Source organism: Penaeus japonicus, unplaced genomic scaffold (assembly GCF_977035675.1).
Source record: "Penaeus japonicus unplaced genomic scaffold, GWHDUDI00000001_assembly GWHDUDI00000015, whole genome shotgun sequence".
NCBI classification, from domain to species: domain Eukaryota; kingdom Metazoa; phylum Arthropoda; class Malacostraca; order Decapoda; family Penaeidae; genus Penaeus; species Penaeus japonicus.
Window position 1 is genome coordinate 1,661,700 of NW_028234417.1, and position 25,000 is coordinate 1,686,699.

The 25,000-nt window shown below is 39.9% G+C and overlaps 2 protein-coding genes across 9 annotated transcripts in view; one reads left to right on the plus strand and one right to left on the minus strand.

Annotated features, from left to right (window-relative positions):
- Positions 1 to 344: 344 nt before the first annotated feature.
- Ars2 (arsenic resistance protein 2) lies at positions 345 to 11,996 on the minus strand. Of its 8 annotated transcripts, none has more exons than XM_043019012.2 (19): positions 11,858 to 11,996; positions 10,280 to 10,424; positions 9,882 to 10,019; positions 9,607 to 9,729; positions 8,246 to 8,419; positions 6,887 to 6,953; positions 6,549 to 6,772; positions 6,181 to 6,323; positions 5,564 to 5,800; positions 5,225 to 5,400; positions 4,980 to 5,120; positions 4,640 to 4,825; positions 4,337 to 4,510; positions 3,988 to 4,231; positions 3,654 to 3,826; positions 3,401 to 3,534; positions 3,041 to 3,193; positions 1,866 to 1,957; positions 345 to 1,013 (listed from the first exon to the last, which is right to left on the minus strand). In XM_043019012.2, exons 2-18 carry the CDS (start codon positions 10,414 to 10,416, stop codon positions 1,888 to 1,890), a joined length of 2,694 nt encoding a protein of 897 aa, XP_042874946.1. In that variant the 5' UTR covers positions 10,417 to 10,424; positions 11,858 to 11,996; the 3' UTR covers positions 345 to 1,013; positions 1,866 to 1,887. The 8 variants fall into 8 exon arrangements, with proteins under 8 accessions (XP_042874946.1, XP_086400482.1, XP_042874944.1 ...); XM_086544356.1 differs by having other exon boundaries at positions 1,843 to 1,957; XM_043019010.2 differs by having other exon boundaries at positions 4,622 to 4,825.
- Positions 11,997 to 12,289: 293 nt separating this feature from the next.
- LOC122255065 (uncharacterized) overlaps positions 12,290 to 25,000 on the plus strand; it is a 13,488-nt gene continuing 777 nt past the window's right edge. The window contains exons 1-6 of the mRNA XM_043019016.2: positions 12,290 to 12,538; positions 18,305 to 18,509; positions 21,987 to 22,169; positions 22,401 to 22,575; positions 22,760 to 22,845; positions 23,706 to 25,000. The exon at positions 23,706 to 25,000 is cut by the window's right edge and continues 777 nt beyond it. Of these exons, the coding sequence (XP_042874950.2) occupies positions 12,387 to 12,538; positions 18,305 to 18,509; positions 21,987 to 22,169; positions 22,401 to 22,575; positions 22,760 to 22,845; positions 23,706 to 23,993 (1,089 nt within the window). The 5' untranslated portion in view covers positions 12,290 to 12,386 and the 3' untranslated portion in view covers positions 23,994 to 25,000. The remainder of the gene's footprint in view (positions 12,539 to 18,304; positions 18,510 to 21,986; positions 22,170 to 22,400; positions 22,576 to 22,759; positions 22,846 to 23,705) is intronic.

The window sequence follows — 25,000 nt, forward strand, 5'->3', positions numbered from 1 at the left end:
ATAAACATAATAAGCCATTGTCGTTCTTTAGATTTATGAACTGGTATGATATATGTGTGTTGGATTCAAATACTTCCGGAAAAGAGCCGGATTAGGAAGGTGAAATTAATGGAATAGACATTTTTTAAAGTTCATTTTCCTCTTCTGAACACGTAATAAATGGAAACAAATATCTGTATTTTCTGGTTATGCAATTCCTGTAAACGCTTGTAAATATGGAATAAAACATTTTTCAGTTTTGAAAAGAAGTTAGGAGTTAGGCAAAAGTTTTATTCAGAGACCGTCTATACTCCTCTTCAAAATAAATTAAACCTACAATGGGTAAGGAAAGAAAAACACAAAGATTGTAAAGAGTTGTTCATTATATGAATCAATACACAAATAACTGAAAACTAAAACCAAATTTAGTTCTGATGAAGACCAACCAGAAAAATTTGACATGAAACCGCCACAATAAAAATATCTTCCGTTTATGAACTATACAACACTGCAGCCCAAATAATATCATTCATAAAGGTAATGAAAATGGTACTGATGGTATATTAACAATAATACACTGATGATAATACGAAATATATTCAAGACATTAAAAGGATGAAGCTATGCTATCAATGAATAGAAGTCTCCTCTTATAAACCCCAAGATGAACATGCCAAATATATGTTCAACTGTAAATCAAACATTTGATATCTTTACAAAAAATCCTCACATGAACAATGTGTAAAGGCAATATCTGGTACAATGAGATCCACCAGTTGTCTCAAGTTCAAATCTAATTCGATAAGATCTTCCAAAACCTACATTCTAACTGATTCACAATGATTCAGAAGTCAATCTTCACTGCAGGAAGAAAAGATAATGACGATGTTATCAGAAATTCTTTGTTGTTGCTGTGTTGAGTAACTGCACAGCAGTGAACACACTTGGCATTGACTTGAAGGTCCATTATATTCAGTCAAATCTTGAGGAACTAGTAGTCTTCCTTGGGTGCATCAAGGTCCCTGTATCCAACCCTGTTGAAGAGAAAGAATTCCACATATATTACACTTATACAATTACAACTATACAAAATTTACACACAGATTGACAGACTGCTGAAAGGGAAGTGCACTTGTCATCTAAGGCACTCTTTGTTATTGAAGGGATAAAAAACAGTAAGAGCTGACACCAATGTGTTGCTGCTGGAACCGAGTGCAGACGTGACAAGAGCGCAACACCTTCCTGGGAAGCAATAAGCAAAGCAGTTTAGCACAGGTATTTTTTTTTCCTATTATAGGTTCAGTAAGCTATTTTGTTACAAAGAAAGTAATATTTCTATAAAATACCTTTTAAATCCACAGGCAAATAGTAATGACTCAATGAAGGAAAAGTAAAAATAAATTCAATAATCAAGAAATATTATTTTCTGAAGGCATGAACTATGATTTGTACTGAGGAGTGCCCCAGCCAAGAGCATAGCTATGTCCCGTCTCTTGGTAACAATTTTGTGAAGATAATGTTGAATGGTATGTGGGGGTGTAATCCTGGGAGAGTCCAAGTCTTTATGATTTCTCTCTTTAAAATAAAAATAGGGGCCTTCTAAGAACAATATACAATAATTTCTTCCCAATACTAAATTAACTCAGAGCATAATATCAACAAAACTATCAAAAATACTCTGAAAACTATCATAACATGTGTCAGCACACATGGCTGTTGGATGGTAGAGGCAATCGCATTCAACTCTGACATAACAGGAAGCTTTACCGGCCAATGTCCTCTTTGGGTAGAGGGCTCTCCCCCAAACTCTCAAACAACATCACCTGTTACCAAGAGATGTAACAATAACGGCTAAACTGAGACCTCATATTTGGAACGGTGCGTACAATTGGGCAGGCGGCGTCAAGGTTAAAAGAGATCTGTATCATCGGGAGCATCCAAGTCATGGTAGCCAATGACTTCCCGCGGGTCGCCCGACCTAAGGAAACAAAAACCATTACTTAGTCGATGCCAGACACCCATCCAGCGCAAGGCCTAGCAGCTGTGCGTGGCCTGGAATTACCCTTACTGCCTAAATAGGATAAATCTTACCTCCCTAGATATGTATATCTACCTATACCTCCACACCAAGAGTAATTAAATCACAGTAAACTAGTTTTCCTTGTATCTATTGCTCACAACTATTTGTCTTTAACAGTTAACAGCTAATAGTGACAATCTATGTTTAAAGAACCTTTGATGTTTAAAAGAAGGTAATCTTTGTTTAATTACTAAACTCTAATCTATACAACTGCAAGACTAACTAGTCAAAAAAGGTAAGTTTCAATTTCTCTTTAGCCTAAGGATGCTACTACTAAATAGGACAATAACCAAGAACTTCAGGCACATAAAGAAAAAGAAGAATAAGAAGAATAAGATGAAGTAAACAATAAGGAAGAAAAAATCAACACAAAAGCTAAAAGTCATAGAAAACGTAATATTCCATAGTACATCAGTAAGAGAGCTGAAATGAGGGCGCGCGCGCGCGAGAGAGAGAGAGAGAGAAGGGATGGAGACAATAGATGGAAAGAGAGGGAAGAGGGGTATCAAGAAAATCATTTCACATCTACAACTCTTCTCTCCCGGATTCTAAGCACAATCTCAAAAGGATATATAATTTGCTTCTTGATGTCCTGTCACGAGCACACAACTTGCCGTCACTACACATGAGGTCTAATTTCTATGTAAAGTAATCTGTCCAGTGGCTATTTCTGGTTTTCCTAACAATGCATAGAAGTAACTAGTGCAACTATAAATTTCCTATTTATCATAAAATCGGCTATTATATCTAAACAACTTAGGATATTTAGCATGTCTAGTTCTCTACATCAATATTTCCTCCTACTTTAACATCATTATTTTGATGGGGATGGCAAGTTAACTAAAAAGGGATCCATACATAATGCGAAAATACATATATAATCTAAAACTATGAAATTAAGAGGGGGGGAGGAATCCCCCAACAGAATGGTAGCAAATAATCAAAATAGAAAAGCACAAGAGACCCAAAATACCAACTCACCGTGACCTGTAAGTTACACGTGGCCTGGCATAGGGTTCACGGGCATAGTGATCGCCACGTCCTGCATAATAATCTTTGGGGTAGCTACTGCCATAACCGTAGCCAGGTGCTGCTGGGTACTGCCTACCATATGCTCCACCATAGGCACCATAACTGTAAATGAAAGATTGCATATAAAGATATATATTACAGCAAATATGTATATAGTTTTAGTTCTAGGTAAGCTGGTCTCAACTTTTAATATAGTTTCACACAATCAAAACATTATTTATTATCAGAAAACTCACAAGGAATCACTCAAAAGTGAAATAGATAACATATCAATGTGACAAAGTTGATTGTTTATTAAAATCTCCTTACCCAGCAGCTTGCTGAGGATAGGCTGCAACATATGGGTCGGGCCTATCATCCTTTCTGCCACCATGCTTGTTCCCGGGATATTCAGGGAGCTGGGGTCTCTTCGGATCTCTAAGGTAATTGTTGAAGTAATCAACCTGAAAAGACGACAAAGGGGGCGTAACATCAAGAGCAGATTCTCCAGATGGAAATGCTTCAGCCATCTCCACACTTTAGTGAATAAAAGTTTTAATAAATTGAACTTCAAATATCATACCTCTTTTTTAACCTCTTTGACTTTCTCAGCATGTTTGATGAGGATGTGTTTGTGGACATACTCTGCACCCTTGAATTTCTTCCCACAGAGGGGACACTGCCACTTGTCCTTGGCGACCTCTTGAGTGTTGGATTGGACAAACTTCTCAACCTCTTCCTCTGCCTCTTTCAGACCTAGCGAGGAAGTAGCATTACATATCTCAGAGGGAATTCATTACAGAAAATATACACACATTGATGCATTGTTTCATTAATTTACATTTACTCATTCAAATTCTTCATGCATGCTCATTTTCATTTCAAATAGTCAGTGTAACTATGTATATTAACACTACCTAATTTCTTTGCTTCATCATCACTAAGTTTGGTCAATGGTTGCAGGAATGATCCAATCTTGTTCTCAAAGGCTCTACAATAATCCTGTACTTCTTGCGGTGTTACTTTGCTAGAAGGTGGTATGCCACGGGCATGCATGATACCACACCTATTGGGCATTTCATCTTCATTTGGATATTCAGAATGATTGTAATAATCCACTGAATGCACAATACGCAAGTAAAGGAGTAATCTATCCAGCACCTGTAATAAAAAAAATATGCATTAGTAATTGAGATACTTCTAAACCTTAATAATTTGTATTAACACATTTTTCTCAACTGTAAAAAGGTTTGATAACTTGCTTACTTTGATCAGACTTGGGTCTCTCTCTATTGCTTCTCCCTCAGCCTTTTCCTCACTACTGTTAGCTGATGCATCATTGGCTCCGAGTAATTCTTCCTCCTCTGCGCTCGCCTCTTCTATCAAGTAGTCAGTTATGTTTCGAAGCACAGGGTTCGATGAAGAAGTCAGGCTGAGCAGCTGTTGTCAACCAAGGAAAAGATCACAAGTATCAATAAGTGTGTCCAAAAAGAAGGTTTGATCATATGCATTAAATAGGAATTGCCTTCCTCAAAATAAAACCAATCAAACCTGCGAATGAAGCCTTACTGCATTGTCAAGGGCTTCTGTTGACTCGACCCACAACCCCCAACGAGAATCAAGGTTCTGGATAATCTTGGCCGACAACTTGATATCTGAACGGACAACGCTGCGATGAGAGGTGATTCCATTCACAGTGCGTATGCGACGACTCAGGTCTCGATTAACAATAGCCCCAAGTTCACAGTCTCTCAGCTGTACAAAAGAAAGTTCTGTTAGATGGCTTCAATATCAAGAAAGAATTATTCATATTTTATATCAAATCATATAATATAATTATGAACTATAAATTCTGACTGCTACATAAAAACCTAACAATAATTTTCCAAGGTTAATATGGAACACTTACTCTGATATTGTTTAGGTTCCAACAAATGTCTTTAATGTTGACGTCTCTCTTGAATGTTACCCATCCACGTCTGAACCACCTACGTTCTGGCTGTGGGTCTGCAATTGCAGCTCGTAAAAACCCATTATAACGCCGACACATCTGGAAAATGTGATGTCCTGGTTATGTACAATATATGGCATATCCAATCACTATTATAAAAAATAAAGAGAGAAATAGAGTAAACTACACTTGGTGAAACTTACAGCTTCAACCTCCTGCTTAGTTATAGTAGGAGCCAAGTTGCGTAGAAAGATGGATGCAGTTTTGTGGAGTGCCCTAGGCTTCTGTTCTTCTTCTTCTTCCTTGCCCTCCTCTTCATCGTCCTTCTTGGCTTCCTTTTCCTTTTCTTCCTCCTTCTCCCCATTACGAGAAGCAGTTTCTATAAATAAAAAGTAAAATAATTTACTGCCTATAAAGACACTGGCCAACATTTCTACAACCATTCAGGTTCTAAACATATGAAATGAATTTATTTCTCATAAAGACGTCCAATATTTCTACTGCAATACACCAAATTTCAACTGCCTTGAAAGTTGCCCTACCTTCATCAAGGTCTTCCTTATTCTCTTCTTCTCCTGGGGGCTGGAGTCCATTTTCTTTCTTCTCTTCCTCTTTGCTCTTCTCCTCATCCTCTTCAGGTTTCTCTTCTACCACATTCTCCTCTTCCTTCTCCATGCCAGGGGGCGGTGGCTCCTTCAGGTCCTCTTCCATGGGCTCGTCATCCGAGTCACTTGACGAGCTAGATGAGGAACTGCCGGAGTGCTTTCGCTTTCGAGTTTCTGAGGAAAGGAATGAGACAAGATAAGACTACTTTTTCTTTGACGTCTATAACAATATTCATAAAGCCACTTTGAAACCTAACTTCTTGAATACAGATTGACAAAATGGCAACCTCAGGATCCATTAATAATTAAGAGAGAGTTAATAAACCAATGCCTCAAAGATGGTGATCTTGCTTAACCCACTTACGACGGGGGCATTCTAGCCTTGAATGTCCCAATGCCGGGGCGTTCGAATTATTAGGCCTAAATCAATTAAATGGCTGGCACAATACTGTGCCGCCCAGCCACTGGGCTTTTGAATGCGCGGTACAGTACTGTACCACCCGTCCAGAGAGGGTTAATGTAGGAATTGTTCTGGCCTAATCCAAATAACATACCCTTTTCTCCTTCGTTGACTTTCTGTTTAAGGTACTCTTTCGCTTTCTTCTGCAATTCCATCTGTTCCTCTGACATGTCCATCTTTAATGGTTCATCGGGATTCTTCTCCTCTGACTTCTCTTTCTCTTCACCTTCATCGGAACTGGAGAAAAAGAAAAAAAGAAAAAAAGAGAGGATATCAATAAAACTGTATTATGTAGGATCTTCACACTTCCTTTAACACTTGAGAAATGTGGTACATCATGAAGATATGAGAGTGGATAATTTATAAACCAACATGTTAGGACATGTATAGAGAGAGAAAGATTGATACAAAGAAAGAAAAAAGAAAAATTGCAATCAATAAGTCATTATGAGGTCAACTTACTCCTCCCCTAAAATAAATGGCTTCTTTTCTTCTTCAATTGGCTGGGACTTGACATCCTCTTCTGGTGCCTGGTCCAGGACCTGAAGATCAAGGTCAGTGCCTCCTTCCAGCTTGATGACCACAGAGTCCAACAGCTTTAGCAGCTGATCTGACTGATCAGCATCAACACTGATATTCTCCATTCGATTCATTTCAAATAGTTCACCAAACACAGACACTCTCCTCTGTGGAAAGGAAAACATGGTTAAAATCATATAGCACCAATAGCATACATGACAAAGCCTCAGGAGCTATGTATCAGAGAAAGGAAGAGAAAACGATAATCATCAAGCAATTACCTTTAAGTTAGACAGTTGCTCATCCCGTCGCTTCACGCATTCCTCCGGGTGGTACTTGGCCTTAAACCTGGCAGATACATTGCAAAAATATAAGACATATGCAAACTTTCCACAGAAAAAGACACCTCACTTACTCCTCTTTGATCAGCGTCCTATAGAGCCTTTGTTCTTCAGCTGCCGTCAAACTTACAATTCAACTTGGTAGTATACATCAAAAAAACAAATCCACTGTAAAACTAGGTATTACACTAGACTGATGTTGAAACCAGTAATCTGAACTAGCATTCGTGCTAATTACTGATGCTGTCTGTCGCCGATTCTCGATCCTTTGCAGATTACTATCATCATGAGAAAAGGTGACAAGGGAAGAAAATTTAGTAGAAGAAATGTTACCATTAGGCAAAGTAATCTCACCTGCCTGAGTGGAAAATTGCCACCTGTACCACACATGGGCTCGATACACAGAGCGGAGCGAACGGCGGGTCATTGTGCGACCCCCTGCCTAGCCTAAACATTCATATCGCATCACTAACACTGCATTGCGCGCAGCGACCCTAGCTAACCGCGTTAAGGAGCCCCATGTGTGTTTTTCATCAGATCGTCAGAACAGAAATTCTAGCTGGCTTGCGGTGTGCAGTAGTTTGTAGATGCTGGAAAAGCAACTGTCAGGAGGCAAGTGTTAGATTAAGTATGGGTGGAACCTTCAGTTAAGGTTACCCAGATTTATAGAACTTTAAACCTAAAAGCTTATCAAGATATCCTATCCTAATTCTAATTTAAAAATAGTTCTATCAACCCAAAATAAATGACATATCAATGAAAAAGAAAAGAAAAAGAAAAAAAAAAAAGTATATAATTTTCCAAGCTACACAAACTATGAAGAAAGTAGAGCTAACTGATTTACCTAGTGTAAATAAGAACCTGCTATGAAAAGTAAAAAGACAAAGGACACAGGATCACCAATAACTAATTTATAAATCTAATCAATGAAATCTTGCACACCATGATACCTGCCTGAATACAAGAAATATTCAAATCATAAAGACTTTGAAATAGAGAACTTTTGTAAGAAGAGCTAATATGAGAAGATTCAAGAATGTTCTATTCTACTGAAGACCTAGACTATAAACAGCCATAAAAACAAAAGATAACAAAAAACTTTTGTGTAGTCTAACCTTGCAATTGACCCCCCCCATTGGAAGTGCTTCCCTCTAACCCCATCCCTTTCCCGCCAAGACTATAGCACACCCACTCCTCCAATACAGCTTATCATTTAGTCCCTATCCTCCTAGCATCTTCTATCCCCTGGTAGAAAAATAACCCTCTTGAGAAATACGGTTGATGTCACGTGGTGCTCACCATTCTTCTTCTTTGTGGTTGATAAAGAATTCATTAAGCTGTTGCCTTTTGAACTCAAGCTTGTAGTCTGAATACTTCCTCAGAGCCTCCTCCTCCGAGATGGAGTCGTCGCACTGCTCCATGAAGGCTTTGAAGGTCATCATGGGTGGCTGAGTTGGGCCGAGTTCATCCAACCTTGAGAGAGAAGAGAAAATTGAAATATTTATTTTTCTATTTATGTGAAACTTTGAGAACTGGAAACTTTGTATAAAATCATTATATTTCTTCCAAAATCTACTATATTCTCGAGAATCACTGTGTATATTTACTTTAGGTGTAGTAAATTATAATTTCAACTCAGAATTGCCATTATTAAATGGAAAACTGTAAGGAAAGCATGTGGTAATAGTTATTTTAAAGTATGTCATCAAGTTATAGCATTATGTGCTGTTGCTTCAGAACATATAGAAATTTTTAATATAGATATATGTTTCTATATAAAATAACTATTCACAGCAAAAACTTTTATTACTGAAAATCATTAATCATGGCTCTATGGATCTTATAACAAATTATGCCATGATTGCATGATGTAGGATAACCTTGCTTATGGACAGTGAAGATCTATCTAAGTAATGTTCATCTGGAAAGCAACAATTCATAACTTCAAAAAGTTTTTTTTTTCCTTTTTAATGAGGATTTCACCAAAACATACCCGAGGGCCTTCAAGTTTAAGTATGTCAAAGCATGAACATATAACACATGGGTGCAAAGCAAGCAGTATTTAAAAATAAAAAATATATAATCACAATCTTTGATATACATGTAGTACAAGGTAAACAGGACAGAGTTGTAATATTGGTGATTTTGAGTTTTTCTTGAATGATAGTAACTGCAAATTGAAAATAAATCATCTTATGAAAGAAGAGGAAAAAGGAGGAGGAGGAGTAGTAGTAAAAGTAGTTGACTGGTAGGAAAGTACAAAATTTAATGTTTACTGATATCCCTAGCAATTTATTCTTAAACAAGGCACTAATCCAAGCTATATCTTTCCAAAACATAAACAATTTAGATCTGTTGGCCTGTGTTGAAAAGCCAGAGACTCATCTATCAACATTCTATAAACTGATTTCCAAAAAATATCAGTATGGAACAATATCATAGAAGAAAAATGTTTTGGATTTAATTTATGCATCGATTCCTTGTACTCTTGCACAACCAGTCTGTCTGAAATAATTTTTTTTTACCAAATTTGTTCATGTAAAAGATGTAAAAGGTAAGGTGACACTTCCCTTGTAAAATTCACAACAGATGACAGTTTTGTTTAAAGCTACTATCAATTATGCAGGAAGCCTATAAACAAAAACACAAAGTGCGCTAACCTTCCACCACCACCAGCATGACCAGATGGATGGCCGTAATCCTGGCCGTAGCTACCTCCATAGGCCCCATAATTTGCTCCTGCCCCACCACCGCTGCTCTCATATGGATACCTTCGGTCGTCCCTGTTTGTGTATTGTCAGAGGTGAGTCATAACAATGATGAAAAGTACTCCAACCAGACAATGTTCTTGTTCCAAAATCTGTACCAAAAATATACAAACAGAATGTGAAGCCTGACTGAAACACAATGTGGATAAAGCTGAGCAACTTCTTACCAGTCCTGCCTCATCCGTTTAATGGGAGGAGACATGTCATGTCTTCCAGGGGAATAGCGGTCGCGGGATCTTCCATAGTCTCGGCCATATTCCCGACGTGAAGAGCCACGTTCCCTGCTACCCCAGCTGTCACGGCCTCTGCATGGAGAAATTCCAATGCTACATGAAAATGTAACTTTGATAAATGGGTAGATTGGACCCTGTATTGCTATAGATAAGATAAAATGTTAATTTACAAGCATTATTTGAACAGTAGAGGTTTATTCTTCACATGATTTGCTCTCACTCACACTCTCACTCTCACACTCACACACACATATTGAAGAATAATTCATATTGCAATAAATATTCACAAATGGGGTAGGGGGATCCAATTCTTAAATGGAACAGTTTCTCACCTGTCAGCCCAATCGTCCCTCCCGCGCCTACTGTCATCTCTACGGTCTCTGGTGCTGCTGCTGCTCGTGTACTCTGACCGCTCTCCTCGAAACTTGTCCCGTCTTCGTCTCTCGTACTCATCATCACTGTCTGCCATGGCTTCTTCTGCAAAATGAATGGGTATGAATAATCTAAAACTAATGAAACATTAACCTGCTGACACTGGGAACTTGTCCTGTTCACTACGGTTTTGGTTTAGGTCTCCACATGTGCAATTATTGTTATTACCTGTATCACTAGTATCATTATTAATATCATTATTATTTTACAGTCTATTACAATAGTAATAATAAAAATCAGACTTTTTCTCCCAGACATACACAAAATTGGGTAAAAAGGCTAAATCAGCCGGGCTTAATATTTGAATTCTTGACGACAAAGCACCAACAGATCAGCCAAAAGAGAATGTTGGAACTCTTAATAATTTATATTGGTAAACCTTCCTGATACAGTGACCCAAGTGATTACCATGATCTACAAAGGACACACGTGTTTTAGGCCTAAACCGCCACTATTGGCCCAAACAATATGACACGTAACTAACTCTGTCTATACTTGACCTGTCTATTTCAAGGAATATTTCACTAATAATCACCTACATATGAAATGAAAGTCTAATAACCATACTTTCCAACAGATGGGTCTTTTCAAAACAAGTGGACATCAGGTTCAACAAATTGTGTGTCAACTGACTGTTAATTTGTGAAGCTTAGTAGGTTGAGGGAGCAAATACGAACATTACATTTCTATGTTCCACAAACTTACCCTAAATTAAGTGTGACAGTTCACCAATTTCACCGATTGCCATGAAACTTTATTATTAACAAGAACTCTAGCCTAATCTTTGTATTTAATCTTGTGCCTTATATCATGGTTTCAGGAAGAGGATTTCGTAGTCAACATCAAATTTGCTTGTGCGAGTCTTCCCAACACATTTGTGATCCTGACGCAAGGAATTAATTCCAGTTGTATCACACTAACTGCATCTCATTTTTCAATTTCTGTGCTGATCACTTAAATGTATACTACAGTCGACCAATTTCACATTATGATAAAAAAAAATCATATTCCCACTATAAAATCCAGATAAATATGAACATATATTTATAATAATAAAATGTAACCTACTTCTAAAGTCTATTGCTTTTATTCCGTATATTTACTTTATATGCATGAATTAGTTACAGATCATATCTGAAATGACAAATAAATATAATATATTGACCATAGTGAGTAATTAAACCTCAAAGGATAAACAAACAAAAAAAAAGGTACTACTAAATCACCAGAATACATTTCTATACAGCTTTAATGTTACACTAAAATAACGCTAACCCTCGTGCAATAATTCTTTCGCCAATAACATCGGAAAATCTGTTTAGGCGTTTTCAAAGCAAATAAAAATATTGCGATTAGGTCACGTCCACCTCAGATTTCACTTTCATTCCTTTAATCGCCCACGTAACCTCCACCTCACCACCCAAATCACCTAACTCGATACCAAACTCAAGTATGATTAAAACTACATCGAAGCTAACCTTTCAGGATGGCGGTTAAGGGCGTTTCTTGAGAAAATCTGACAGCTTTCCCTTCGGGGTGTGATGCCGGCCTCAGCGTCTGTCAACAAATATGGCCGACGGTGGAGGCGTGAGGGGGGACTTGGTCGATGGTTCTTTATCCACTGACTATATTAATACTTTATTGGATTTATTTGCCGTGGGGAATCTTTATGTAGTTTGAAATGTTGAAAATTTATTAATTGAGTTTAAAAAGACTTTTTTAAAATTGAGAATTGCGTAGAGGCGTGAGAATCAACTTGGTTGATGGTTCTTTAACAATTTATTAGATCTATCGTGTCAGGTATGTCTATCGGCTAGTCATATTGGAAAATATTCTGTGAGCAATAAATTATCCACTTTAGTTGTGAATTATTTGAATATACGTTACATTATTTTCCTCCTTATCTTATCTCCTCAAGAAGCTCGTCTCAGCACGTGGGAATTCACTAGTTGTCAAGAAATACTTGCCCAACTGACTGTGATCTCCTCTCGTGTCTTGCAACCAGAAATGGCTACTGAAAAGGGAGGAAGTCTTGCATCGGATTTAGCCGAGATGTCGCTCTCCGACTTCCTCAAGAATGATGTCTCTGCCCCGCCGGTGCATGACGACTACCACTTCCTTGCGAGACCTTCGGTTCCTTTCGGTTATCGCGAGAGAAGGTTTGTTTTGGACTGGGCCAAGAAATGCGGTAGTGTTCATGTTATTGTTGTTACTACTACTTATACTACTTCTGCCGTCACCACCACCGACACTACTACTACTACCACTGCTACTACTACTACTACTACTACTACTACTGATGCTACTACTACTACTACTACTACTTCTACTACTACTTATCCTTCTACTACCACCATTGCCACCACCGACACTACTGACAATAGTATTACTTTTTCTACTAACACTATTTATAATGATACTATTACTTCTACTACCACTACTTATACTACTACTACCATCGCTACTACTATGACCACCATCAAAATAATAATAGCAGTAATAATGATAACAGTAATAACAATGATGATAATTGTGATAATGATAATGATAATTATAATAATAATAATGATAATAATAATAATGATAATAATAATAGTAATTATGATTATGATAATAAAAGTAATCATTATTATTATCATTATTACTATCACCATCGTCATCATCACCATATTATTGTTTTATTTGTTCTTTTTAAATTATTTTTGACGATATAAATATCATTACAGATATTATTATCAATATTATAATTGTTACAATTATTATGAATACTGTGATTACCATTACTATTATTGTTTTTGTTATTATAACCATATTTTTTTTTCTTTTCGTACTGAGACACGATTATTTTTGCTTGGTATCGGTAAATGAAGAGTGACTATTATAATCGTGGTAATTATTGATACTGTTGTCATTAAGAAAATCGGTATTATTATCCTTACCTTTCTTACTAGCAACCATTTTCTAATTGGTTCCTAGTATATCTGGTAAAGAAGCAGGATGATAAAAAAAAATTAATGGACTGAATGTGATGAAAATTTATGAGTGGGTTGGCCATAGCCCAGAGTCCAATCAGTTTGATTTTGTTGGTGAATCGGATCTGCGTACAGATTAAAGGGCCTAGTTCAATGATTAGTTGCCAGAGAGCCATTCACCAAAGAAATTTGGTTTATATGCGCACTTCGAAACTGAATTTTTTACCACTGACAGAGGTCTATACTTTTAAAGTTTTGCATAATCGTTATTAGAATGATGATACTAATAGTGATAATGATAATAATAAAAAACAAATTAAAATCGTCTCTTTAAAATATTATCATGTGAATGCCTAATGCAGTATGGTACTATTGACAAATAGTATCTGTTTCTGTAACACATCAGCACATGTATTCTAACATCAACATCTAGGAGGTTTGTAAGACTGGATGTTATCTGGAACATCATACCTTTTTAACTGTTACGATGTTATTAGGAAACTTTCGTGTGAAAAAAAAACTCTCCAATGTTTGCATGGTCGGGATGTATAGTTGACTTAGTGCGCCAGGATACAATGTGGAGTTCGATCCAAGTATTATGAACATAGCTATTTCTTTCTGATTCGGTTGTTTGAAAGTTTGTGATGGGCGAGTGCTATAATGGAATTGCATATTCACAAATGGGTTACATATAGAGTAAGATATTAAAAAAAATTCCCTACACTTTGAAATGATACTTCTGTTGTTAGTTAACCATTGAAGATTTTACTGATAACTACTTCTAACAGATTCACCTCAGAGGTAGATTCAAAGGACCATGGACTATTTTCAGGATAATTCTCAGTTTGAATTTACTTGTAAAAGACTTCTAAGTACTTATGTACATTCTGTTCACTGAACACATGGTTAAGGGAATCTTGTAAGAAAGTGTTGCCTTGCCTTGGTTTGTATGTAAGCTCTTGTGTCATGGCATCCACCAGGGCTGGCCTTACGAGGTGCAAGACCCAATTGAGAACGATTTTGGTGGGCCAGGTTCCCAGCCAACTTGCAAAATGTCTATAGAATCACAGAAATTTAATAAAAAGGTCTATTATAGACCTTGCATCCCTATGGTAAAATGGAAAGCAATGAAAATGTGTGCTTGAAAATACATGCAATCCAGTAGATTCCACTATAGCCTGAGCCCCATTAAGCGTGGGGTCCAATTGCTCCAAATTGGTTGAATTGCCTTATGGCCGGCCCTGGCTTCCTTATCGCTGTAGATTTTAGGTGGGGGACATTATCCGCATTCATCTTTGCTAGGAATAATGATGCACTTAGGACAGGTTCTTGAGGGATACTGCAATGAAATTTGGTTAGTAGCTCAAGTCCTCTAGGAGTGGAGGTCTATGGAAGAGACCCATTTCGCCCGGCCCTTATGGAATTTAAGGGAAATCGTATAATTTGTATGTTGTGATCAATGAGCTGGAAAGCCGTCTGTAGGTCGACGGTGATCGTGGTTCCCTCCAGTTTATTTTTGAAGTGACATGCTTGAAAAAGTGAAAGGAAAATTGTCAGGTTCAGGAAATGGCTGTTCTTTTTAAATGCTGATGTACCTCATAATCAATCACTATTGCTTCGAGAGGGCGGCAAAGTAGATATACTGGCAGTTCAATCGTTTGGAATGGAGGGAGTAGCTTGTTGATGCTTGCTAAATGATTGCTGATACTGCTAGCAGGGTGCTCAAGTGAGGCTGCGTTTTGTTACTTTGTGAGAGGTAATTATAGCATCTCTTGTTATATCATTGATGTTCCTGACATGACTCTACTAACTCGCGAGTTTCTGGATTAGGGATTCTTCACACACGATTTTTACTCTGTTTGATTGCATGGGTTGCAGGGCCAGTTTTAAGCCAACAGGACCAATTGCTCCATTTTGGACCCACGCCTAAGGGAGTCAGTGCAATTTAGATTTGTTCGATCTTTAAACTAAAATTTTGATTGCTTTCCATTCTACCATAGAAATATAAATTCTGTAATAAACTTGCTTTTACATTTATACGATTCTATAAGACCTTGGTGCAAGTTAGCTGAGAACCTGGCCCACCAAAATTGTTCCCATTTGGATCCCGCAGCTCCTAAGGCCGGCCCTGGGTTGTTGTTATCTTTATGTTACCTATCACAGTGACAGAGGATTACGCATCTATTGTTTTCTTCTTTGTCCAAAGTTTTATCCAAATTATTTTTCCTCCTAGCATGAAGGTTAATGTCCCCCAGTGTGATGAAGAGGGACTATTGTATGTGTTCTCTGAGGATTTCTTGGATATGTAGTCTAGGTAGAAAATGTATTCTGTGCGATACCAGCTTACTGATTTCACGATATAGCTGTCTGGGCCGAGCTGCACGCCACAGTGTTTCAAGGTCATCATTAGATGGACTGATGCATTCTATAGTGCTGTAGAAGTGTACATATTTGATAAAAAAAATCAGTTCTGATACTATTTCTGCTCACGTCCATTGTTCTTTATGATTGGTACCCATCTCTAGTCCCTTAGTTTAGTGTCGTTTTGGAGCCATGTTTCTGGAATTATTGCAATATTGACGATGTGTTCTTGTGTGTGGTATCAATGTCGTCCATTTTGTTTCCGAGACAGGAAGCAATTAGAAGATAAATCCTAAGAAGCAATCAGCAATGGCTTACTTTGGCAGGCACTTTAATCAGTAAGTCATTTTATTTAAACACCCTGCATGCTGTGAGGCTTTGTCCATGTTTCCTTCTTTGGCCTTCACTGAATTAGGGAAGGATTCGGATGTAAGTTCATTGGCTTTGAGTCCTTTGCCTTTCACTGATGCTGGCTTAGTATGAGTGATTCACTTTGGCTCTGAATACACTTACGTTGTCCACTTTGGGGAAATAAACGAGTTAGTGATTTTCTGTGTGTACCTTCTTTATTTTCGAGGGGCAATTTATTATGCAGAGGTATAGACCTGGTATGAGAGCCCGTTGTAGGAGTTTAGCATTACATGTCATGGTTCCATAAGCGTAAACCCATTTTCCCCTCATTTAGGTCAGTATGATTCTCTTATTGGTAGGTAAGGGCTATAGTGACCATCAACAATAGACGGCGCGATGCCACTGATAGTTTGCATCATTCTGTTCATGGATTGGTGCAGTTGGCAGAAAGGGACTTCTGTAACTTTGCTTGTTATTTTATTTTGTTCTGTATAAAACTACAATGAGGAGAGGGGCACCTTTGTTGTTCGTCTTTTCTGTTACTGACAGTAATGTTTTTTTTGAGAAGGGAAAACTGAGGAGAAATTTGCTGTTTTACTGTGGTGACCACAGCTGTTTTTCTTATATGACGCGATCTCTATTTATTTTTCTTCAACTTGTGTATTGGATGTAATAAGAGGTATTTCACTGTCCATGGGTCATAGAGGTTACGTTAATATCACTATTATTATTAATATCATCATTATTGTCGCTGTAGTATTTGTTTTTGCATTTATTTATGTTCTTTGTTATTCTGAGTGGATGGACGTGTAACGGATAACTAGCATGTTGCGTGACTTGCTGATTGCCATACATGTTGGATTCTGTACCTTTTAAAATGAAACTGGCTGGTAGCATGGAAAAAAATCAATGTTAGAAAAGTCAGGTTTACACATACGAGCAAAATTATATCATTTTGAAACTTACACTAAAGGTAAAGCAGCAGACATAGATCAATCAGAAGTATAAATTCCTCAAAGAACAAAGGAGCTTCTGCACAGGTACAAACACACACACACACACAACTTATCTTAAATCATCACTCCGGTGGGGTCTCTTGACTCCCCCCCCCCTTGCAAGCGTAGTTGCACGACAGTTATTCCTCTCCCTTCCTCCTCTAGTCTCTGTGCTTGTGTCACCAACCAGACCTTTCGCGATCTCCTTTGTTTTGGCTGTCCTACTCCAGGTAAAGACTCCCATATGGTAGATCAGAATAGCTAAATGAGTTGGGTTGTTAAGGAAATGCTGGAGGACTAAAATCCTTTGGCATTCAAGTTTATGTCGCTATTAATGCATATTATTGTTATTTTTATTATTATTATTTTTTATTATTAATTTTATTATTATTATTATTGATATTATTATTATTATTATTATTATTATTATTATTATTATTATTATTATTATTTTTATTATTAATTTTATTATTATTATTATTATTATTATTAATATCATTATTATTATTATTATTATTATTATTATTATTATTATTATTATTATTTTACTTCTGGATGACTGTTTAATTGTCAAGTTTTGAAATGTATGAAATAATGTATAATTGCTAATGTCTATGTGATGGACTTTTAAATTGATTGAGTGTTGTTATTCGTGGACTGCATGTTGGAAATATCTGATTTTGTACTTTGGTCGTTATGTTTAATGGAGTTTCCTGTATATTCGTTGAAAATGTTAACTAGCAACTACTTGTTTTTGTAGTTAACGGTAATTTTTGTGCGTTTTATCTCATTCTGTTTTATTTCTGCCTTCTTAGTTCTTCGTCTTCTATTGAATACTCTCATCGTCATCATCGCCATTGTCATCATCATCATAATTATCATCATCGTCATAATTATCATCATCGTCATAATTATCATCATTATCATCATCATCATCGTCGTCATCGTCATCATTATCATCGTCATCATCATTATCATTATCATTATCATATCATCATCATCATCGTCATCGTCGTCGTCATCAATGCTATCATCATCATTAATCTGATATTGGTAGGAGATAGTATTTAACAGTGATGTTGACGATGATAATAATAACAAAAACAATATTAATAATGATGATAATGAGAAAAAATATTATGATAAGTATAATGATGATAGTAATAATAATCATAATAACGATAATGCTGAGATGACAATAACAGAATAATGATGACATAATTATCTTCATCTTTCGCACCGACAGAGGACCCAACAGAGGTCGCGGCGGCAGCAGGGGGGGCGGGGGGCAGGGGGCCCAACCAACAGCTTCCCGACCCAGAAGGGAGGGCGTGCGAGCGGGCGTGATCGTAGCGCATGACCCCCCGCCCATTAAACCCCTTCGGCGGAAGAACCAGCTGGCTCTCCCGAGTGAGTCCCTCCTCACCATGGGGCAGCACGAGGCCAAGCAGGTGAGGGAGGTGGAGGGGGGGAGGGGGTAAGGGGAGGGAGAGGTGGGGGGAGGGATAGTGGGAGGGGGGGAGTAGGAGGGAGTGGAGGGGGGAGGGAGAGGTGGGGGGAGGGATAGTGGGAGTGGGGGAGTAGGAGTAAGTGGAGGGGGAAGGAGGAGGTGGAGGTGGAGGTGGAGGTGGAGGGGGGAAGCGAGGAGGAGGAGGGGAGAAGACGAGGAGAAGGAGGGAGAAGACGAGGAGGATGGGGGAAGACGAGGAGTAGAAGGGGGAAGACGAGGTGGAGGGGTGAAGACGAGGAGGAGGAGGGGGAAGACGAGGAGGAAGGGATGGAAGACGAGGAAGAGAGGGAAGATGAGGAGGAGGAGGGGAGAAGCCGAGGTGTAACCATTGTATTTACATATATTATGTCTGCTGTAATTATTATTGTGTCCATCGATTATAATTTGCACATGTATGCTTTTGCTACTGTATTCTATATGATGCAATCATCAATGTAATCTGTATCTTTCAGGTTACTCTAATTGTTATATATATATTCTACCACATACACATATATACATACATATACGTACGCTCGTTGCTTCACCTATCTGTCTACCCCTCTCACAGTGTTGTTTGTCTTTCCCTTTGTAAAAGCTATGTATTGATGCAACACTTCCTTCATCACATTCCAAATGTCACGTGTCACAAGAAAACACGTGATTCACGCATCTCCTGAGACAAGTCACATATTGTGGTAGAGAGTCTCCTCTCGGGGAGCAGAGGAGCAACACCTCGCTCCTCGGAAGAGGAGCAGCACTCACTCCAACGTCCTACTGTTCAAGCTTTGCAATAAACCAAGAAAGCTGTTCCTGCCGTGTTCTTCACACCCTAGGCCACGTTACCCACATACAAGCAGTGTCCAAGTCGGACCTGTTAAATGAGGAGGAGGAGGGAGACGAGAAGGAGGGGGGTGGAAGACGAGGAGGAGGGGGTGAATGACGAGGAGGGGAGTGGAAGACGAGGAGGAGGGGGGAAGACGAGAAGGAGGGGGTGGAAGACGAGGAGGAGGGGGGGAATGACGAGGAGGAGGGGAGTGGAAGACGAGGAGGAGGGTGGAAGACGAGAAGGAGGGGGGGATGACGAGGAGGAGGGTGGAAGACGAGAAGAAGGGAGGGAATGACGAGGAGGAAGGTGGAAGACGAGAAGGAGGGGTGGTGACGAGGAAGAGGGAAGTGGAAGACGACGAGGAGGGTGGAATACGAGGAGGAGGGGGAAGACGAGGAAGAGGAGGGGAGAAAGACGAGTAGGACGAAGGAGAAAAGGCGAGGAGTAGGAATGGGGAAGACGAGAAGGAGAAGGGGGATGACGAGGAAGAGGGGGGGGCGAGGAGGTGGAGAGAGAGATAGAGGTAGAGCTAGAGATAGAGATATAGATGGAGATAGAGAGAGAGAGAGAGCGAGAGCGAGATAGAGAGTTAGAGAGTTAGAGAGTTAAAGAGAGATAGAGATATAGTTAGAAAGAGATAGATAGAGAGAAAGAGAGAGAGAAAGAGAAAGAGATAAAGAGAGATAGAAATAGAGAGAAAGAGAAAGAAAGAGAGAAAGAAAGAGAGAGAAAGAGTGAATGAGTGAGTGTGTGTGTGTGTGTGTGTGTGTGTGTGTGTGTGTGTGTGTGTGTGTGTGTGTGTGTGTGTGTGTGTGTGTGTGTGTGTGTGTGTGTGTGTGTGTGAGAGAGAGAGAGAAAGAGAAAGAGAAAGAGAAAGAGAGAGAGAGAGAGAGAGAGAGAAATAAAAAGAGGAAGAGAAAGAGAAAGAGAAAAAGAAAGTAAAAGAGAGCGAAAGAGAAAGAGAAAGTGAGAGAAAGATAAAGAAAGAATGATAAAGAGAGAAAGATAAAGAGAGAGAGAGACAGAGATGGAAAGAGAAAGAGAGAAAGAAAGAGAAAGATAAAGAAAGAGAAAGATAAAGAGAAAGAAAGAGAGAGAAAGAGACGGAGAAGGAGAAAGAGAAGGAGAAGGAGAAGGAGAAGGAGAAGGAGAAGGAGAAGGGGAGAAAGAGAAAGACAGAGACAGAGACCGAAACAGAGACAGAGATAGAGATAGAGATAGAGACAGAGACAGTGAGACAGAGACAGAGACAGAGACAGACAGAGACAGAGACAGAGACAGACAGAGACAGACAGAGACAGACAGAGACAGACAGAGACAGAGACAGAGAACGAGACAGAGAGAGACAGCGACAACGACAGCGACAGTGACAGAGCTAGAGCCAGAGCCAGAACCAGAGCCAGAGACAGAGAACGAGACAGAGATAGAGACAGGGAGACAGAGACAGGGAGACAGAGACAGAGACAGAGACAGGGAGACAGAGACAGGGAGACAGAGACAGGGAGACAGAGACAGGGAGACAGAGACAGAGACAGAGACAGAGACAGAGACAGAGACAGAGACAGAGACAGAGACAGAGACAGAGACAGAGACAGAGACAGAGCCAGAGTCAGAAAACGAGACAGAGACAGGGATAGAGACAGGGAGACAGAGACAGAGACAGAGACAGGGAGACAGAGACAGAGACAGAGACAGGGAGACAGAGACAGGGAGACAGAGACAGGGAGACAGAGACAGGGAGACAGAGACAGAGACAGAGACAGAGACAGAGACAGTGAGACAGTGAGACAGAGATAGAGACAGAGACAGAGACAGAGACAAAGACAGAGACAGAGACAGAGACAGAGACAGAGACAGGAGACAGGAGACAGGAGACAGGAGACAGGAGACAGAGACAGGAGACAGAGACAGAGACAGAGACAGAGACAGAGACAGAGACAGAGACAGAGACAGATACAGATACAGAGACAGGGAGACAGAGACAGAGACAGGGAGACAGAGACAGGGAGACAGAGACAGAGACAGAGACAGAGACAACGACAGATACAGATACAGATACAGAGACAGAGACAGAGACAGTGAGACAGCGAGACAGTGAAACAGTGAGACAGAGACAGAGACAGAGTCAGAGACAGAGAACGAGACAGAGAACGAGACAGAGAACGAGACAGAGACAGAGACAGAGATAGAGATAGAGTCAGGGAGACAGAGACAGAGACAGAGACAGAGACAGGGAGACAGAGATAGAGAACGAGACAGAGACAGAGACAGAGATAGAGACAGGGAGACAGAGACAGAGACAGGGAGACAGAGACAGGGAGACAGAGACAGAGACAGAGACAGAGGCAGGGAGACAGAGATAGAGAACGAGACAGAGACAGAGACAGAGATAGAGACAGGGAGACAGAGACAGAGACAGAGACAGAGACAGAGACAGAGACAGAGACAGAGACAGAGACAGAGACAGAGACAGAGACAGAGACAGAGACAGGGAGACAGAGACAGAGACAGAGACAGAGACAGCGACAGCGACAGAGACAGAGACGGTGAGACAGAGATAGAGTGGGCGAAGTAACCTGAACGCCCTGCGCCCGCCTTGGCTTCCCGCAGGTGAGGGATGGCAGCGGGAGGTTAGACGGCGACGATGACCTGGAGGCGGTGCTGACCAACGGCCAGCCGGAAGAAGAGGTCAGCTTCGTCTACCACCAGAAGATGTCGTTCTCGGCAGGTCAGCGATGCCATTTCCTACCAGTTGCTGACCTCACCGATGTCCGACGGGATACTGTGCTCAAGGTGAATGCGGGAGTTGGTTTGCACTCTTGGTTTATCTTAGTATTGCAAGAAAGAAGGAATCAAAGTTAAATCAGAAGTAAGTGACAGAAGTTTGTAAAAATAAAAACAAACTTGAATCGTTAAAAAAAAAATGAAATAGAAAAAATCTAACAAAAAAATGAAAATAACAAACAACCAAGCAACAATGATAACAACAATACTAATATAAACTAAAAAAAATGTCTCGGCCAGTTACTTGTGGGCTTGCTGAATGCCGGCGCGCGAGGGGTGGTGTACATGGGCGTGGCAGAGGACGGCACTGTACACGGGATCACCGCCGAGGCACAGATGATCGCGCAGTTCGTACAGGGCATCATGAACACCGTCAAGTTCTACCTCATGCCCCGACTTCATGCCCCGCAGTATGGTAAGTTGGGGCAATGCTTCGTATCATAAGCCGATCCCACGTAGGAATGAATATCTAATTCGTGATTATAACATTAGGATGCTGGACATTCTCATCCTAAGCATCTCATCCGTAGGACATCCTTCTTACGCCACTGAATATCTGTTATCCTACTTCGTCTTTTGTTATCTTCCTATCTTCTTAGGAGTTCGGTACACCAACGTGATGGCGAGCAGAGGCCAGATCCTGAATAACGTGTGGGTGGTGGAGCTCCACGCTGTCCCTCAGATAGTAAGGCGATAAAGCGATCTTGTATTTGGAATGTGATTCGACGTTTGTATAGTGCGATCAGGAAGCTTTGTTAGAATGACGCGTATAGGTATTGCGTGAATAATGATAAAAGATACAAAGACGGTTTGTTATGTTGTTAGCATGTGAGTTTAAAGGCGTTTTTATAATTCTTTTTAGATGTATTTTTATGTGTTAGTTGTGAAAGAGGTGGAATTGTTTTTCCTTACCAGATTCACAACATATCTGTCAAATTTCTCGGCTTTACCACACTGCCTAACCTTCCGGCACAGCAGCTTTGTTTGTGCAACATGTATCATCACCATATTTTTAGGTCCTTGTCATATTTACCTCATCCTCGCCCTTGTAACTTGTAGAAAACCAATATTTAGAGGTCCCTATACCGGTGTATGTGTATCTTTGGTATTTTTTTCAAGTTTGCCGCATGCACGCAATGTTCAACTTGACCCTTACAAATACCAGATATACATCTGTAATTACCACGTCTGACCCGTTACCATGACTACGAATTATTCTCTACTGTCTTTAGATGCGTGTATTCATATCTTTCCCTTCCTCTGTTGTCTAGTTTTCTGTCTGCCTCCTCTTCTATATCCCTATCACCCCAATTTCCTTCTCCTTCTCTATGTCTCCCCTTTCCTCCTCCTCCTCCTCCTTCTCCTCCTCCTTCCCCTCCTCCTCCTTCCCCATCTACCCCCTCTCCCCCTCTCTTCCCCATCTCCTTTATCTCCCCCCCCCTCCCCCTCCCCCTCCCTCTCCCCCTCTCTTCCCCATCTCCTTTATCTTCACCCCCCCTCCCCCTCCCCCCGTCCCCTCTCACCCCACCCACTACTCTCTCGCAGGAACACTACTACAACTCGGTGATGGACCTGAACTACTACATCCGCCACAGCACGGCTACCAGGACCCTCTCCTTCCCGGCCTTCTGCCACGCCATCGTCGCCAGGACCGCCGAGGGGATGAACGAAGAGGTCAAGAAGCTCCAGGACCGCGTGACCTGTCTGGAGGAGGCGCTGAAGGAGGCGGGCGTGGACACTTCTTCCGTAGGGCCTCACGTGTGCTCCCTCTGTTACTTCAACGACTGTCCGGCGCAGTGTTACGGCAAGAGGACGCTGGCGGAGAGGAAGTGATCGAGTGTTCTTCACGAACATTATAAGGTGAATGATAGCTTCGTGAATAATATAATGAGTATGATAGATTCAGGTGAATGGCAGCTTCGTGGTCAACGTTTGTGAATAACATCATATGAATAACAGCTTCGTGACTAATAGTTCCGTGTGAATAACATAACACGAATAACAGCTTCGTGGAAAAACAAACTCCGAATTGATAATATAACATGAATAACATAACACGAATAGGATAACAGGAATAACAAACTCTTAAAAAAAACAAAAACATAAGTAACAACAGACTCGTGATTGAAATAGCACTTTTCTGAAACAAGGACAATATTTTGCATCGTTGCATCGTACCTCCGAGAAGATAAAGGAATCACTGTTGAGTTTTACTTGTACATGAACCTTTTTGCTGTTCCTGTGATAGTGAAAGTGTCACTGTATTCACGTAAAGAGTAATCTAGTCACCGGCTGATTTATCTTAAAATGGGATGGATGAATGAATAGATGAATAGAAGGGTGAATGAATAGGGTATATAATTAAGGATAGAGAATATTTAGTATGGTGGGACCGTCAGGAATAAAATATAAAAAAGGAAGTCCTCTGTTATGAAAGAGGAATAGACGAAGGATGTGATGAAAATAAAGAAGAATGATGGCGTTATTCACAAGAGAAGAACAGGAATGAAGGAAAGCAAAGGAAGAAGAACCTGAGCGAATGAAACGGAAAGAAAATTTGAGAGAATGATGGATTGAATGCGGAGAAAGAGAGATAGAATGAAACATGAGAACAGGAACTCGAAGAGCAGATAAAACAGAAGAAAAGTGAAGGGCAAAATATTGTCAGAAAAACAGGAAAATAAGAGAATGAGAGAAACACACGGAAGAGAAAGATAAAAGACTAAAAGAAGACAAAAGAAAAGAGAGGAGAAATGCGTGTGGGTGTGTGTACGTCTGTATGTGTGTGCGTGCCTGCATGTACTTGTGCATGCATGTGCATGTGCATGTGTGTCATTATG

Bases quoted from the DNA above. Each gene is read 5' to 3' on its own strand.
- Ars2 (XM_043019010.2), bottom strand. From the start codon at position 10,416: ATGGCAGACAGTGATGATGAGTACGAGAGACGAAGACGGGACAAGTTT. The intron at 5,801-6,180 runs GTATGTTATTTG...TCCTTTCCTCAG, and splicing joins AGTCAACGAAGGAGAAAAGG to AAACTCGAAAGCGAAAGCAC. The intron at 4,232-4,336 runs GTAAGCAAGTTA...TTTTTATTACAG, and splicing joins GAGACCCAAGTCTGATCAAA to GTGCTGGATAGATTACTCCT.